We start from the raw sequence: 18,839 nt of genomic DNA, 5'->3' as shown, positions 1-18,839 counted from the left end.
ATGCATATATACCTCATGGAATATTCAACACAGTAAGCTTCAGAAGCTTCAGTTGTTATAAAACATGGAAGGATTTGGCATTGGAAGATTTGGGAACATATGCCTAAGAGGCAACACAGTGGAAAGCAACATGACAAGACATGTGAAGAGAACAGGGAATAAAGCTGCCATCCGGGACAGGATGACCAGATGACAAGTAATGATAAAAAGAACAAGATCCAAAGTCTAAGGCAGTTCTGAAATCCTGATGAGCTGAAAGCTAACTTGGTGTGCAGGTTGGAAAAAGCAAGTAGGAGGAGACAAAAACAGACAACATGATTTGAATAAGAAACTAAGAAAATGATTGGACAAGCTGTAAGAGGAATCTCCAATAAAGCATAGTCTAGGCATTAACAGCACAAAAATGCGACAGTGACTTCACTGATAAGGACAGGAGACAACATTTACAACTCAAAACACAGAACTTAAGAGGACAACATACAGTACATTCTGACTGCCCTGACTATATTCTAGAGACAGCATTAAATTGTCAATTAAAGTAAGCAACAATAAAAGTAACATCATTGTGATCGTCACTGCTACTAGAAACCAAGAACATTTACATTACACACAGATATGGCTCATCAAGTTTCGTGAAGCTTAAAGTTTCAGTAATAATTGAAACTAGTAGAAGTAGTTTACCTGTAAAGCAGCCTTAAGCAGCATTTGAAGAAAAAACAAAGACTGTAAACACCATTGGCAACAGCAATAACCATAATTCATGGTAACAAGTTATTATTTCTATGGCCAGTTAAAAGATAATTGCTCATAACTTACATCCTTCACCAAGCACCACTGTTCTCTTAACAGTAAACCTCTCAACTACTGTCCATTCCTGAAACTAGGCCTTTAAACCCAAAAACCTTAAAATTTGACCTTCAACGTTAATTCTCAAGTTCCATCTTTCCCACTTCCCCACTTTCTTCCCCTTCCTTGCCTGTAGTTATCTCCTGACTCCAAGCACAGCACGTCAGCTCTGCCCTCATCATCACATCTGCTCAATTTCACAGCAAACCCAATGCTTCTCACCAACTCCTAAAGGGATGATAGGATGCACCAATAAAAATGTTTTCAGCAATGAAAAGTGTTATCTTTTCCCATTAGTATTAATATTGGCTCCTACTAAGGCTACCCAACTTAAAATCTCAGCATGTTTTTATTCTTGAATTTAGTTACCAGATTTCATTTACATTGGGTGGGTTTTTTTAATTTATGCCACCTGAACAGATACAAAATGTATTTGAATGAGAGTAAGAAGTGTAGCATTACCTTTAAACTGGTATCTAATCCCTTTCAAAAGTGCCTGCAGTATTAGCTCACTACCAGAGAGTTCATTGGAAATATTTTTAACTTCTAGCCTTATACCTGCAAAACCAATACTGATCTAGAGCTTCTGAAACATCCAAACAACAGAAGTCATTCCCCAACATGAATTGCCTAAATATTTCTCAAGTAAAAAGAATTATTGCACCAATCTTCCCAAAACAGCAACTAAATGTTCTCAATTTCATCTGTGCACAGTTGAACCAGTACATTAGACACTCTTTACAAAAGTTTACTTTTGTTCTTCATATGCAACAGCAGCTGCCACACAAGCTCCAAGTGTTGCACATGGATTTGGCACAGTCCAAATCCTATGGCTGTAGGGCTGTGCAGCACATACACCTCTTGTATAAAACACACAGCAGAGAAACACAGAAACCTGTACAATTTATTGAATCCAATATGTAATAGGAATTAAGAGTTCTACTGAAATGCTAGAATCCCAGCATTCAAATAAATTCTACTGTTCTATTTATGTTTCAGTAAAATCTAAGCATAATATTTTGTTCAGTAATACAAAATTAATATCTGCAATCCAACTCAACACCTAATGACGTGTCAGTCTGTCTCCCTGCACTAAAAATACCATCCCTTGTAGTTCTGATGCAGAGATGCTGGGCAGAGATGCTACAGATAAAAAAAATTTGTGTGCAGCCTGCCTTTCACATTCTGTCAAGTACCTTTTGTTGAATAGTGGAGTGCTTTAGCTCCATATCTCTCTTCTCCTTCGCAGCATCTACAGCCAACTGATCCAGCTGTAAAGAGAAAGAGAAAATTGGATCTTTAGATTATCATGAGAAATTTGGCTCAGTAGATTTCATAATGCTGACAAAAAAAAAAGGAACACATTATGTCTAGACATTGCAAGACTTTTATTTGCATAGTATAATTACTTCTTTGTCACAAATTGTTTACCTTGAATAACCACTGAAGCCTCGTTTAACGAACTGCTCTGCCACCCTGAATTAACCTCTACAAAGGTGTACATTTCTTGTAAGCATTAGAAGAACTGTTTCAAAGAACAGCATGGTGCCAAGCATATGCGACTCTGTACCGCATTGGTGCTCAGTCTCCCAAGAGGATGACTCATGCTTTAGCTGCTCTTGCTGGCCTATGCAGCAGCACTGGCAGGAGCAGCAAAAACTAGAAGGAGCAAATGGTACGGATTATTCCCCCCATAAAGTGGGAGAACTGTCTCAACCAGGATTTTGTGTTGATAGCTTTGATCAGCTGACCAGCAGTACTCGAGCAAGATTACTTGAAATCTTAGGGAGAGACATTCAAACCAATTTTGGAAATAAAAACATGGTTCTGAAAATAACAGAGGTTGTTACAGAGAATATTTAAGTTAACTTACTTACAGAGTCTGTGATAATAAAAAAGACACAACCCAAAAACTTGCTACAAACATGTCTCTAGCACTACCACATAAACTTCTTCTTCTTACAATCACAAAAAAAAAAAAAAAAAGAAGAAAAAAAAAGGAGGAGGAAGTTTCTATGGCTGGTTGGTTGCTTTGGGGTTTTGTTGTTGTTTTTGTTTTATAGTTTTGGTTCTTTAGGTTTTGTTTGTTTGTTTTATACAGGCCTTCATGTTTAAATAAGAAACGCAGAAGAGAAGCAGATGTTGCCTGAAATACCAGTTGGTTTGGTACTTATGTGCCAGGCCATGGAACCCGATGAACCCCTCCATTCTGCAGCCTGTAACACAAGCCTGCCATCAACCCAGCCCCAGCATCTCAGTGAGCAGCGATGCAGACGCAGCACCGAGCACAGGGCTCAGCCTGCAGCTCTCAGTCTGTGGGACAGAGCTATCTCTGCTCCAGGCCCACAACAAGAACACCACGAGCAGTGTGCAGCAGCACCAGCTCCCAGCTGGGTCACTCACTTGGCCGACAGCAGAGATGACTAACAGACCCTCTGATCCTCACACAAATAGGATCCCCTCCACCCACTCTCAGAACCACAAGTGACAGGCCCTGCCAACTCTGGCCATTTCCCCGATCTTTTACTTCCCCTGCTTGACATGATATAAATGAGAAAAAAGGGACAATAACAGGCTCTTACACCCTTGTGCTAGACAGTCTCCAACAATTATGGAGCCATCAGAAAGCTGAAACATCTGGATTCAATTCCATACTCTGTTACTTTTTTAAACTCTTCTCTTCCTGTCTTCCCCTCTGGCTCAAAAAACCATATCAGCACTTGCATACCTTTACAGGTATTTGTGAACATGAACATACTGAAGTGACCAGATGCCACATTTATGTAGCTATAGGACTTAAAAATGACACAAGAGCCTCTAAATGGGCTCAAAGACTTTTTTGCACCAAGAATCCTTGGGAAACCCTTTCTTTTGTGATAAGGACGAGAACTGGGTCAAGTGCTGTTCAAAGCTTCATAGGAATCAAGTTCCTTGCTAAAATTTCAGATTCAGGAAACTGCGCGTGGCCCCCAAGAAATTCTTCCTTCTACCCCATTAGATGAAACAGAAGGCAGTCACTCAGGGTAGGGCAATTACTTCTAATTTATCTTGAATACAAGTGTTTGAGGGTACATTTACCACAGCCAAAACAAAGTTCTTAACAGCAGCTCATTCCATCAGTTACTTTTTTTACTATGAAGACAGCATTGCACCATTCCTGTCTGCAAGCTCAAACCAGTTTCTTCCTTTTCACTCAGGTGAGCAGCACGTCAATTTCTTAAAAGAGACCAGCAGCATACAACTATCAACACATGTAGCAAATCACAACTAAACTATCAAAATCCCAGTCATTATAGCATTACTGGATAATTTTCAGAACATTAGGTTTTTCATACTACTGCATTCACTGGTAAATGTATTTTTATAAACATAATGCTCTAACTGAGGAGGATTCTATTCTGAGGAGAATTAAGTCAGACTAAAATATTTAGCTTTTTGAATAGTCATCTCAATGAAAATGTAAATGTTTTCTTTTTAAGCTAATAACATATTTCATATGAAAAGTACCAAATACCATAGTTTCCACGCAAAAGCTCGTATCATGTTTGCACACTAAAGATTCCCCTTCAATGATCTGATTCCCAAGGGATCCTACCCTGACCTGAAGTATACAGAAAGCAAAATTGCTTAATCCTATTCCATCACAGTAAAACAGTTATTTTGAAAATACAAATAAAAATAATTCAAAATTATAGCTATATTATTTAAGATCAATTTTTTTACTTCAGATGCTGTTAACCCTTGTAATTAAGATCATACATAAAATTTACCTAGGAATGAAAACTCACCAACAGAAGGAATCTAACAGCATTTTCACAAAAATCCAGCAAATCCTTGTTATGTCACAACATACTTTGCTAAAGGCAGAAGCTTCAACCAGTACAAGCTGCAAAGCCATCAACTGTTAAAACTTTCAACAATTATTTACAAATCTTCTTCGGTCATGAAAAATATCCATTACTTAAATGCCAAGGTCAGCTACAAAAGAACAATTCCGCAAGTTGTACAACTTTAGGGTCTTCATTCTATCCTTGCTCCATCTGCGATATATTTAAAACATTCTTAGCTATGGATTTTCTAAATTTAACTCCTTCAGTTGCTATGATACCAGCACCAAAATGAATGCTACACAGTGCTCCTCACCAGATCAAGCAAAAGCATGACCAGACATTCAAAAATAACCTTGTGTTTTCTTGCTTGACTCATGTCAATGAAATGGAAACATTGAAGCCTGGCTGACAGCATAACTATCAACTCCACTATCAACTCCATAGTTTTTGTCTCCTTTCCCTGTCCCCTCTTCCACAGAAGTACAGGACACACACATTATACTACCAGACACTACAGTTCAACAGTTACAACCCAGACCGGAAGGGTGTGAAAGAATAAAGGGCACTACTATGGAAGAGCAACATCCACCTGAACTGTTCAAGTGTCCCTATTACACCAAGACCTGACATGTTTCTACACGTAATTAAGACCCACAGTAACCCAACTGGGGCCTAGTCTAGCAGAAAAATAACTATTCAGCCATTGGATTGTTGGAGTTATTTTCTACAGCTCCCAACCTGATTCACTGCACAGATGCAGAAGGAGGTTGAGGGGCACAGATGACAACAGCGTGGCGGCAGGAATAACCAGCTCAGAACAATTTCATCTCTTAGACATTCAATGACATCTACTCAAGATGAATGTAGAAGTTTGCTGTCATTTATTTGCTTTTTTTACCTGGACAGACACTTAAAAATTTGGTTGGCTGCTTTGTGGATTCGTTTGGGAAGTGGCAATAGAGGGGTCTGTATCAGAGCACTTGTTGCAAGTCCTCAGATAGAGGCAAATAAGAAGTGCTCATATAACTTGCACTGAAGAACAAGTCAAGACATTGCTGAGTCTTCTTCCTGCACCACAGACAGATCTTCATTTGAATATTGTATGTTCTAATCTATTTCCATAACCATTTTCAGTGTCTCCTGTGTGCAGCTCGCAGTAGTCCATCTAAGTTTTTCATGAGTCCCTCACTGAAAACCCAGAAACGAAAATTGTGCGTTCTTAAACAACAAAACTGGGCAAGAAGGAGTCCATGTAGGAACTCAATTTTGCACTACTTATTAAAATCATACTTCTGTTTTATGGTCTAACTTGCTAACATCAAAGTTATATTTGCAAACACCAAAGTTTAATTATGCAGACTGCATAATTTATACAGTAAATAAAGCGTATGAGTAGATGGAAAACCAGCCTAATTTATTTTTTATTATTAGATATACTTATAAACTTGGGTCATATACAAAAATTTTGAAATCCACATAATCCTGTGTCCTGAATATTACAATGTACCTCACAGAGCAGTACACGGCTATGCTAAAGTATGTAAATCCTAAAGGTAGTATTAACTTTAGTAAACAGACAACTTTCAGTTTGCAACTATTTTCATCCCTCTCATTACAGTATATTCTTTATGCTTTGCCTTTATCATACACCAATTCCCTTTTTGTTGAATAAATCTATGAAGTACCTGATATGTAGGCATATATCAAGATTTCCTCCATTTCAGCGTATAGTTATGAATTTAAAAAAAAAAATTCTTACCTGTGCACCAAGATCTTTCATGTAGGGCTCAAGTTCACTAAACAGATCATAGCCTTGATGGAAAAAAGCCAGATGTGCATACATAAACGATAACATCTAGAAGGAACAAAGTAAATATTTATTCTCCTGAAAGTTATATCACATATCACGTAAATATGTCGCTTAATTCACATAAAGCACCTACAATTTCAGGTTTAATTTCTCCTCTCGTGTCCTGACAGTTTTACATCAATACATCATAGAGCTTCCAATGTTGTAAAATAAACATGCAAGGTAAAGGAAGCAAAGAACCAAGCCAAAAATCTCAGAAATCAGTTGATAGGATTAACCCCATGAGGAAAACAAAAGAAATCTACTTAATGGGCAGAAAACTACCTCTAATTAATGTCACCTGAAATTTTTGTTATCTCCTGTTTAACTGGGACATGTAAGCTAGAGAAGGCTACAGAATATTTTACTGATGATCCAAACCCATAACCTTTATAAACATAGCTGAGAAGACTGTCTAGCCTTAAAATAGAAAACAACTTCGGTGCAGAGCAGAATAGCAAGCAGTTATAAATCAGCCCAACTGAAGTTTCTACTTTTTAAAGAATTAAGAAAATTATGGGAGAGCAACTTCAGACATTTGAAAGCACTATTTAATTTGTCACTCTCTACCTCGATAAACTTTTAACAGAGATAATGTGAAGTAGAAAAGGGAATACAATGTGAAGAAAATTGGCACGCAAATATAGCTTTATATTAATTTAGCAGATATACTATTCATATTAAAATTTGCCCTCTTCTTAGAAATAGCAGAATTCATCTTAGAAGTAAGTAGCACTTACTGTTTACAAAGTAATAAACCAGAACTAAACAGCAGAATACTTGGCAGAGTTTGATTTTAACCATGAAACATATACCAAAGGATCAACAGTAGTGAAAACACCTAAGTGTTCAAATCTGAACCAAAAGGGTAGTCAAAAACAGTTAAATATGTATGTCCAGTTACAGTAAAGGCCAAACCGACAGTCACCAAATTGCCAAATGTACTGATAACATTTTGATTAATAAAAGAACTACATTTTTAACATACTGCTTTGTGGCCATATTTTTAATTTCAGATGGCTTAAAATACTTGATATATAGAGGATAAAGTATATCTTACCGATTTTAAGATTTCTGCTCTCCTTTTAGATTGAAGAACATTGATCTAAGAAAAAAGAACAAACAAGCAATTCCTTTTATTCTAAACTTCCTATTTTATTTGCAATTTTTCCCCCAGTAATCCCCAAATATACAAGCTAAAAACATTGGAAGAAGATAGCTCAATATCAGACTTCCCAAAGTACTTTTAAAAGAAGATGCATTCTAGTTCTGTCATGATATCAAAGTGATGCAATCGGACAACACTTGCAAAGCTTCAGCTTCATGGTGATAGTCACAATTTTCTCACATCAGAAAGGAAAATACAAGACACCTCATGCTAGCTAGAATGAATATAATACACCTTGCAAGCAAGGAAAATTGGTACCCGTTTTCAAGAGACTGAATTCAAGATGTTTCAAACCATGTGAGCTAAGCCAGCCCACCAACTCCTTACAGAAGCTGCACTCAGCAGCGCTGCTCTCTGCTGCCAGGGCAGAGGGAAGGATGGGGGCAGGGTTACTTTTCCCCTCAGACTCACAGTATTTAAGTGTCCCAAAAGTAGCTCCAGGCAAGCAAGAACACAATTAATTTCAGTAAGTAACTTTCCATGTGCACAGGTGAAGTCACTGACTAATGGTGTTGCCCTAGAACTTGAGGAATTTCACACTATATAGAAAAAACCCCTGATTTTTCACACTCACCTGGTTCCCCTATCTTTTTTGTTCCCTAATCTTTAAAGGTTGCCATCCAGAACTACAGATTTTACTTTAAAAGACCCACTTAGCAGAAACAGGCATGATTTTGTAATTTAACACCTCTATGTCAGTTCAGAATTTCAGCAAAAGAAATAAACTTGCTGAAGCTATAATCAAAACCAGATTGTACTTCTATACTTAAGTGATCATTATTTTGGAAAACCTTCTGCAGCAAAAATAATTAAGATTTGTTTTTATAGAATAAACCCTCAGCCTGTGAGGCAAAGAAAAATAAAAATAAAAGGAAAGCAAAGGTTTTGAGTTACAGTTTAAAGCCACTCTATCTACAAGGAGACCATAGTTGTGAAGCCATTTTCCCAAAAGAATCACGCAAGTAGAAAGAATTCCTAAAGCTGAATTCATTTTTGTCCATACAAATTCTAGGAGGCAAACAACCTGCAGTTCAGTGTGCACACAAGGAACTGACCTACTACAGTGGTGACTGCCAGCTTCCCCCACACCATTCAGTGTTACTACAAATAGTCCTGTGGGGCATAATTCACATGACTTTTTGAATGCAAAAATGACCTTAGTGTTCAAAAAGCAGGAGCTCAGAGTAGACCACTGACCACCATGCCTGTGAACATGCCCCGGCTGATAGGCTCCACTTCATTTTACAGCTCATAGTGCAATTTACAGAAAAGTCAGTTAAGTTTTAAATAACTGACCAAACTGTCACAAATCAAGATGATAATGTCTAATATAAAACCAGCTTAACTGTAAAGAGCTGTTCTGTGTTTGATCACAGGAGAAGCTCAGACCCATTTGGGAGCCCCCAACCTCTCATACCATCTGAGGTGCAATAATGCTGTTTTGCTGTAGTTGAGGGCAAGTATGAAGCAGATGAATTTTAACTATCAAGAGAACATTTATTACTGTATTACAGGATTCAAAGTAGTATGACAAAGAACACCTCTCAACACCCTGTGGGAGATCTTCACAAAAAAGGTAAAGGACAGTTAAGTTCTTGACTCCCCTTACAGCACAATGCCAAACTCCGAGGCATCTAGACAAGCGGGATACAACCCAAACCATGCAGCTGAAATTGCAGTAGTACCCAACACCCTAGATCAGAATTATTCAGGTAATTTGTATTTCCTAGGCTAGGTTACAGTTTTTACTTTAAATATATAAGAAATTGCAGCACATCCAACTCAAGAAACATTTAGGTAAGTATCAGGCAAATACTGGTTTTTCTTCAAAATTAATGTTCAACTTGAAAATTAAACTGTGTCATTGCAGCAAGGGCACTAAATACCAGAGCATTAAAGCAATAAGAATGCATCAATTAATTTTACTCAGTTTTTATTAAAGAAGAAATTACTTGCAGATAAAGTTGTTGATTTTTCCATGAATCTTCACAGCTTCCAATAAGCTTACAAAAAGAATTCCTACAGTTGTAAAGCACGTGTCTCTGACTACATGTAACAAAAGGTTGTGAAAAGTAACTTTTATTGCTGCCCTTACCTGAAGAACATAATCCAGAGCTATGTGTCGAAAACACTTCCGTGTTGCAGTCAAAATATTGGTTGCTTCCTCTACCTCGTGTTGCTTATTTCTTTGAACTTGGGCATTTTTCACCAGAGCATTTTCTTTCTCTTCACTCACTTTTTCAAACTGTTTCTTTGCATCTTTAAATTTCCTAATATCTCTATGGAAAAAGGAAATATGGATAACAAATGAATTCAGAGCATGAAAAAGTATTTAAAGCTACACCAGTCAGACCAAGCTCATGACTGCTATAGCTGGCTTCTTTTTCATATTTTATATTCTCCAATACATACTTGGGTCAAATGGAGATCCACAAATTATCACAGAAGCTTCTTGTCCTTCTTTTCCAACGAAAGGGCAAAATTGAAATGTAACTGAACACATGCTTACTGGGGAAAAGCTTTTGTCCCTCAAGCTTAAACAACTACAACATGTAATTGGATCAGTAACTTATCCTATTGCAACACTTCTGTAGCTGGATCTAAAACCTCCGTGATTTGGGGTGATTTTTGACAAAACCTTCCAAATTTTGACAAACACACTTCTCAATTTATGAGTGGCTATTTACAGGAAGGATATTTCACCAACCCATTCAAATCAGATGTTTTAAATTCCATTTTATGCATAATTTTCCCATTACAACTGCAAATTAACTTACTCTTTAACGAAAGTCTGAAGCTGTGTTTTAATTGATCTTTGGATTTGGTCAAACAGAATCTGAAAGAAAAGCATTATTATGTAGGTCAGTAACTTAGAGGTACTCACACCTTCTGATTTCAGAAATACAAATGGCAATTACACAGAATTAAGTAAGAATTATTATTAAACCACTGTGTCTCTAATATCAAAATATAAAACCCTTCACAGTAGTTCTGAAATAAATAAAAGATAAGGAAGAAAATAAGGAAAATAACACAAACCAAACATCTTTTGCTGTTCTTTTCCTAAAGACTGTGGTTATAAAGAGAGATAAGAGCTCCTGGCATCTTATTCTCTCATCCTGACGATATGAGACATGCCTAGTTTCATAGAAGAAATTTATTTATGTTAATTGTACAGTAATATTCCCAAAGAAACAACTTTGAATGTTAAGGAACATTTTTTTTTGGTTCTTAGACTTTCACAATTTATCAACAAGTAAAAGACAAATGAAACCATAGAAAGAACACGCTCTTAACTTCTGGCAAAAAACCCAAACCCGTGGATTGAAATTATGGCTGAAAATGTAACATACATGAGTATCTAGTACCAGCTCCTTTACATACTATGTTTGTAAAAAACGACCCAATGTTGGACTACTAAAAGGAATGGTTGATTCTTCAAGAATAAGTAATCTAAGCAATGCTTCCAAAATTTCTTATGATTTGGGGAGGCTGAGGGCTGGTGGGCACAAAATATAATCAACTCATTCGAATTGTAAAGTTTAAGATATCTGTTAATTCTTTAAGGCCAAATCACACCTGGATGTGAGACAATTTGTATTTTCTCTTATGACCCAAAAAATTCTAACTGGAAAATGAAAACACACATTCCTTCAGCTTCACATCTGCCCTCTGAGCTTTAGGATGGAACGGAACAGGTCAATGGCTACTGGACAAATCCTTTTGTCACTTCTCACTGTGCAGACAACAAATGTTGCCCCAATTCCCAACCCTTCTACACCTCCCATTCTGCATAACAAAAATACACAAGGCACCATCACAAAAATGAAGATGTGAAAGAACAAAAGAAAGTTGTAGCTGGCCCAGTTGAACAGAATCTCTCACAAAAAGTAAAGATTTTGAAGCATTAAATAATTTTATTGAAAAAGCAAGTCAAAAACTCAAAGTTTAAGGCCTAAAGTGTTTTCTTTAAATGTTCTCAGTCTTAGATTCTTTATTAAGATTTGGAAATGAGAAGCTATGTAATGCCATGTACCGACAGCTAAACCTTTACCAGTTCATCTCTCTTTTCTAGAGACACTGAAGGAAATCATGACTGAGTTTAAGTCACTCATTAACAGTGGTACTGCACCTTGCATCCAGTCTCCATGCTTGGAGGTCTTCAAGACCAAATAAGATAAACCCTAAGGAACCTGCTCCAACCTCAGATCTGACCCTGATTTAGGCAGGCAGTCAAACCACTCACAACTCCTGAGGCCCCTACCAACCAGAATTGTCCTGTATCTACCAGTAACACATAGAAGATCCTGTTTGAATTCCCACTTTGGGAAACCAGAAAAGCAGACAACTAGAATAAAGAACTTCTTGACAAACTGGAAGTCATGCTGGGACTACTCCCACTGCTGACATTTAAGCTTGCCAGCGCCTGGGGAATGCACCAGTCAAGATCAATACCAATAGATAAAACCAGATGGGAACTCAAATGATTAGAGGACTCCCAGAAATATGAGCCTTGCATTCTGCTTACAGTAACGAAGAGAAAAAAATGTGCTGGGCAGAAAAATACATACACATAATTTCCCCATAAAGAACAGAAAGAAGTGTCCAGACCCCGATCTGATCAGATTACAGCCTTGTCAACACATTACCTTTCATACACTCAAAGTCTAAGAAAGCTGCTCTTTGCCATAAGCTGTCACAGCTACTCCCCCACTGCTGAATCAGTGAAGATGCTGCATTAGTCTGGTCCCTGGCCTTATTTGTAGCAAAGCCTCACATGAAAAAACTGACAGTCATCCAGAACTCAATGGGAGCATCTCCTACCCCTTCCATCCTTTCTTTCCTCTTTCTTCCTCTAGCTCCTTCTCCCTCCTGATGGCTCTGTCAACTTGGTCAGCAACAGACCTTTCACTCTGAGCCAGGAAGCCCTGTTGAACTAAGCAGATTCACAAAAAGCAATGCAGGACCACAACAAGTCTGGCAAAGCAATTGTGCCTCACTACTGATGTTTGTGCCTCTTGTAAAAGCCACTTCGTTCTCACTCTGCCTGAGCACAGCAAGAGCATGGATGGGGAAAAAAAAGCAGGACAGAACTCAGATCCTACTTAGATATGAAAAGAAATCTTTTTTAATATGGTTTGTTCTTTGCTTTCTGCCTTCAAATTGCCCAAAAGGGAGAGTTGTGCTGTGCCAAATTTTACCAAAGCTGTGCAAGCCATGATCACATAAAGTAACAGCACCAACAATATAGGACCTATGTCAGAGGTGTCCAAAAGAGCAAACCATAGATAAAAGACATGATTAATAGGGTAACCAGCAGCAAGTTGTGTGATGAAGAGTGTCAAACAGGGACAGCCTGGGTTCATCTGCCCCATCTAATCTGCGGAAATTGCTGACATGAAAGTAATACTTGCTCCCACTCCTGCTGCTTTGAACCTTTGCACTCCCTTCTCTCTAAAACGCAATAGCCACAGTTCACTTACTCCCTTCTCTACAGCTTTCATTAGATCAGGTGCAGATATGTACACCTTGTATAATGGAAAGAAAATCAAACACAATGCTGTCAACCTGCTTTGCTTCCTTTCTAAAAGCATGCATTTAAAAAACCCAGCCTAACCAGACACTTTTAGAAAGCTAAGTTAATGCTAACAAACTTGTGTTGCATTCTCTGTACCTTGTCAAATTTAAAGCTCCTAGTGGATGAAAAACCCACATTTTAAGTGTCCTGCATATTTTCAGCACTTTGGAGACACTTCAGCCGGTTTCCAGAAATTTACTGGGAAATTAACGAAGAGCAGTTGGGCCAATGGAAGTGGAAGAAAACAGAAGAACAAACACATCCTTTTGGCTTTCAGAATACAAGACTAAACTCTTTAGAGGAAAAAAAACCAATTCGTTTTCAACACAGGGAAAACTGAAGTTTCTGATTAACTCTGACACACTAAAAATGACTATTAGTCTTAAATCCTAGCATTTTCTCCTTTCTCCACACTTGTCTAAATCTGCTATACTTCTAAAAAGAAAACTATATGCAAATCAGAGGTATTTCACTTTGTGTATTATAAAGGATAGGGGAAAAAAGTAGCAATTGTGGAAAAGGCAATCATTATTTCAGACCAGCAAAGGTATAAGCTCATAGTCTGTAACTGTTACCATCAGTTTGATTCAAAAAGATGGAACTATTCAGTATTTACCATCTTAGAGCACCAAAGCTTACAAATTCCAAATGAAAAATAAACCAAGATAGAAATCTATAGAAAAGGGGATATTCATAAATACTTTGTAAACAAAACATCCATAAAGTATTTATAAGAATAAAACCAGAGTTATTGAACACCATTTAAACCATTACTTTGCAAACACTATCAACAAGAAAAGCTTTACCATTAATCTACTATTAAATGTAACTGGAGGTGAGCTATCTATTTCAGCTAGAAATACTCACATTATGATAATTGATCATTTCCTGTAAGGTGTCAGAGAACTTCGTCAAACTGGTCTGTAAAGAGAAAATAAAAGTGGTTTAAGTTAAGCCCAACTAAACACACAGCACAAAAGCAACATTTCAGAGGTTTACAGCTTTTCAGTAAAGAACTTAGAAATTCATTTTCTTTATAGCATGATTATGAGACTAAAACCATAATGCTAGAAGGATAACATGGCTGTAATACCAAATAAATCTATTAAAGATACAAGCAACAAAAATGTTTTTACCTACTTGTATAAAAAGTACCAAACTGAGGGAAAGCAGGAAAAACTAAAAATTAACTAAAGATCTGGAAAGCTCACATAATCTAAAACATTAACTTACAATATTTAATATGACACTACTTAATATTTTTCATGTTTAATACTCGTACCCAAAAAACCTGGTTAACATTGTAATCACCAACACACACACTAATCTAATACATATTTTCTGAAATTTGGGAGAGCCCTGTCACTGCTGAAACTAAACAGCACAGACACCTGCAGTGAACCACAGCTGAAAAAACCTCACACTTAAAGAGATACCACAGAAAAAGGAGTTAAAAGGCAAATACTACTATAAACTTCAACTAATTCTCTTGCCAACCGTTACATTTTACCCTTTTTATGCTGTGTTTCTCTCCCTCCACTTTCACCTCAAAGAACTTACCTCAACCAATGTATCTTTACAGGAATATTGTGCAAGGTCTCGAATTCCGTTCATGAACTGCTTGTTGGCTGTACAAAATGCTTTTCCAGTATCAATCATTGCAATACAAAGCTTCACCAGCTAAAATGAGTATGAAAAAAGAGAGAAAGTGGAAGGCTTATTTTTGTTTGGTTTTTACACCATCATATAAACATGAATACACGGAGCTTAGTTAAGGCTATGAAATAAAGATTTCAAAAGTTAAATTCTCAGCCTCAGATTCTATGAAAAGCTTTCGACTGTAGAGTTACAGCTATAAAAATACTAATCTAGGTCAACTGATATGCCATTGGGAAAGTTACCACTCTATAAATTTTTAAATTATTTTTTACTTGATTCATTGTTAACTGAGATTTTGCACATACTTCAAGAGAGAGTTTTACAGGGGCAAAAAGTACAGCAACTAAAACATAACTGGTTAGAACCCAAGCAAATGATGAGGGTATTGTGGTTTCTGAGGAAAATCACCACAAAACAAACAAAAAAGAAACCCACACCATTTGCTTCATTCTAAGACACTCAGAATATAGGCACAGGAAAGCAAAAGGCTCTGTGCACAAAGCACAGCTGAAGAGCATGGTTACACCTCAGAAGGTGAAATCAATGTTTTCACTCACAGACTAATCTCTGATGGCTTTCCATCCCTACCACTCACTGCTTCAGTCAGCACCTTAGCTCTCATGGTACTGCAGAGTCTGATAGGAAGGTCCTCAGTATCTTCTGACTGATGTTTTCCCACTTCTTGAACCTTTTATGCACTGGGCCATTAATGAAAGAAAGAGTGATTACTGCAATGGTCAAGATGCTCTCTTGAGAAGGGCCGTATTATGATTGAGTTCTCTCACCCTAAGCCAAGCTAAGAATAAAATCAGAGATTGAACCTTCATCTCTGAAAGATTTTTCAAGGATGGTAAACAAATTTTTCATGAAAAACAACATAGAAGTACTTGATCCTATGTTGGGGCAAAGAAACCACCCAAGCATCCTTCCTGCCTTAGTTACCCAGTAATTTTTATGTTGACTCAGATCCTTAGGAAAAATGGAAAGCTAAGCATGATGTCCCAGATTCTGATGAATGTCCAAGTTGCTTGAACAATGAACAGAAAAACAAAAGTCACTATCAACATTAACCTTTTTCCGTCACCTTTGATTATAGTTCACAAGCCTGAACCCAGCTTGCTTTCTTCCAGAGAGGAAAAAACTGCAGACAACGTAGCCCAAAGTCAAAATTGTGGGACAATAAAACCAGTTTACTGTGAACAACTGAGCAGAAAAAGCTACCAACCAAGCCTAGACAAATTATCACCCTCAGGCCATAGTTGCTTCAGCTCACCCAAGAAGCTTGGCTTTCAACTGTAGTGTTGTACTACAAGGCCCTGAATAATGCCATTTAAGGAATTTGAAAATTCTTTTTTCCAAAAACAATCCTTTCAGACTGGTGGAAAAGCCAAACTTACAAGATACATTTTTCAGATCCTTTAAATACTTACTCTGTTTGATCTACCAAAAGATTCAACACCCCTACAGTAAAAGTGTGTGTTATACCCATTAGTTTCACCAAGATGCACACCAAATCAAAATTAAGGATCTTGAATTTATTTTGCACGAGCAAATTGTTAGATTATTAACTACAAAAACCTAGAAATATTATTACAAGTAGTAAACAATAAGTCTTCAGGCTGGACACCATCTTTATTTGTTTCTAGCTCTCTGCAGCCAGCTCACAGCTGCAGGAAAAAAAGGTTGCATTCAAAAAGCAGTTAAGGAGGTAAACAAATGACATCTGCCTGCCATGTGAAAACACAGATAAAAATAATTTAAAACATTTAGCATAAATGCAAAGGAAAGAAGACTTTATACAGATGAAAACCAAAAATAAGCCACTCTCAAAATACTAACAAAGAAATAACAAAAGCTTCCAAAAGTGAGGAAACCAATAAACAGATAGTAAGGAGTTGAAAAGATGTTACATATAATTTTTTACATACACGCACAAAGTATGACAAAAAGCAGGATGAATTTTACAGTAGTCAGGTCCTCCACACAACAGTGAAGGACATATATACCTGGCTGCTGTGCCTCAGATTACCAAAGACAGAAAGATTGGATTTTAAACCTCTAAAACAAAGAGTATCCAGGCGTTCCCACAGCATGCCGTTGCGGTAAAACAGGCTCTCGGTGCAGCGATGACCAAGGCCCGGCTTTTGTGCCCCGTGAAAGCTGAATGAGTTTGCACGCAGCTCCCCCGGGGCTGAGTCACAGGGGTGCAGTGAGAGGCCGGGTCAGGAGGGAATTGCACAAGCCGAAGCCTCAGCTGGGGGAAGGAGCGAGTTCACGCCGCGATTTCAGCTGCCCGGCGCTGCTTTGCTCCAGCTTGGCTTCCAAGCCCCAGCTGTGAGCTCGACCTGGATCCTTTTCCTCTGCAAGAGCAGAGTGTTTGGTCGGCCACTGACACTTCCCAGCTGTGAATTTTAAAACAAAACCGAAACGTATCTTATGATGTTTTTAAGAACAAACCTTGTTGAATTAAAAGCTTACCTTGTCAAGTTTCAGTTCCAGCTCTGTCACATCTCCTTCTACCTCTTCTAAAGCTGCCCTGCAAGCATAAAAGAGGTTTTCCTTTAAAATTTAACACAGAAATACTGTGAGTCTGGGGAGAAGGGGCAGACACTCATTCATTTAACTCATTTATTGCCATGACAGTTTTTCTTAAATTTCAGCTATAAAACAGCATAGATTTTAAAGAACCACAAGAATTGCAGGAAATTCAATGGTAAAAAGAAAAACGACATCACTGATAAAACATTGTTTATTGATAAAGATTTGAGATCAAATTTTATCAATCCTAATATTTGTCACACCAAAATAGGTTTCTTCTCGTATAGACAATAGTCTATACGTTTGAAGCTAACAACAAAGGAAAGAAACTAAAAGTCTGAGGGAAACTTCTTAACTCTTTTGGTGACCTCCTGGCTCAAACCTGCAAATGTTGCAGCTATTTAATGAATAACCTTGCAATGAGATTAGGAAAAAATACAGCACTTGCCATGTGTCAATTAACCTGCAGGAAGTTCAGATGGCACAGCTGATTGGATCATTTACCTCTAGTCTAGACTGGTCGAATCTTCCAGGCCAGTCAAATTTAACTTGCCAGTAAAAGCTGCTTTCATGGAGCATTGCTAAAACACTGCTTTTTTTTTTTTTTTTGCTTGAAAGCTCTTGTTTCTTGGGACACCTCCTTCCTTATTGCTACCTGAAAAAACAGAAGACTGAGGATGGATGACACTTATTCAGAGTCCATGAACATTGCTGCTTCATCAGACTATTGCCTTGAGAGTTGAATGGACTCATTTCTGACAAGGAGTGCCCTTGCTCCCATCACAGGGTGCCCATTCTTTCAATCATTCCAGTATAACTGGAATGTTCATGAAGCCACACTGTTTACCAGTAGTAGCCTGCCTAAGGGAAAAAAAAAAGTAATAGGAAGTTTTCTGTAATGCTTTTTGGAAAATTGGATCAGACATTTCATATTTCAGTCCTACAAAAAAAACTCAACTCTTCCTGGAAAAAGTTATACAGGCAGGGAAGAAATATATGGAGCAGGAATTTCTTAAGCCAACTTTATACCACTGAGGAAAGACTACACACAACCACAGCTTTACTGTCTCTTGCTAATTCCATTCTAGTTCACATGAGTACAAGCCAAGAACACACACACGCACAAAAAAAAAAAAGAGTGGATCAGGCCCCAAGCTCAGGAAAAGCAGTTTTTTTACAAGAACAGTTCTGAAAAACGCTGCCAATTGCTTGCAGATCTCAAACACTGAGCATGACATTCCCAGCTTTTGCAGATTTCACTACACATAGTTGCATTCCAGTTCTTGTACCTCAATGCATTCCCACAGTTATGTCCTAGGTTTTATATCTAAGCAATCCCTGCAGCTACACTTTGGCTTCTCCCTCTTCTCT

At 37.6% G+C, this 18,839-nt stretch overlaps 1 protein-coding gene across 9 annotated transcripts in view; it reads right to left on the bottom strand.

Annotated features, from left to right (window-relative positions):
• ACAP2 (ArfGAP with coiled-coil, ankyrin repeat and PH domains 2) overlaps positions 1-18,839 on the bottom strand; it is a 63,871-nt gene that overhangs the window by 29,275 nt on the left and 15,757 nt on the right. For 4 of the 9 annotated variants that reach the window (XM_032119170.1, XM_032119174.1, XM_032119179.1 and 1 more), the window contains exons 2-10: positions 17,409-17,466; positions 14,832-14,951; positions 14,139-14,192; positions 10,471-10,529; positions 9,789-9,972; positions 7,586-7,630; positions 6,436-6,531; positions 2,043-2,117; positions 682-693 (exon numbers count right to left, since the gene is read on the bottom strand). In XM_032119170.1, the coding sequence (XP_031975061.1) occupies positions 682-693; positions 2,043-2,117; positions 6,436-6,531; positions 7,586-7,630; positions 9,789-9,972; positions 10,471-10,529; positions 14,139-14,192; positions 14,832-14,951; positions 17,409-17,466 (703 nt within the window). Of the gene's footprint in view, positions 1-681; positions 694-2,042; positions 2,118-6,435; positions 6,532-7,585; positions 7,631-9,788; positions 9,973-10,470; positions 10,530-14,138; positions 14,193-14,831; positions 14,952-17,408; positions 17,467-17,972; positions 18,120-18,839 lie in introns of those variants that run through there. The other 5 variants (XM_032119171.1, XM_032119176.1, XM_032119173.1 and 2 more) reach the window with 2 other exon arrangements.

Source organism: Corvus moneduloides, chromosome 10 (genome assembly GCF_009650955.1).
Source record: "Corvus moneduloides isolate bCorMon1 chromosome 10, bCorMon1.pri, whole genome shotgun sequence".
In the NCBI taxonomy this organism is placed as follows: domain Eukaryota; kingdom Metazoa; phylum Chordata; class Aves; order Passeriformes; family Corvidae; genus Corvus; species Corvus moneduloides.
The sequence above is the reverse complement of the archived record's forward strand: the minus strand, read 5'-3'. Positions and strand labels throughout refer to the sequence as shown.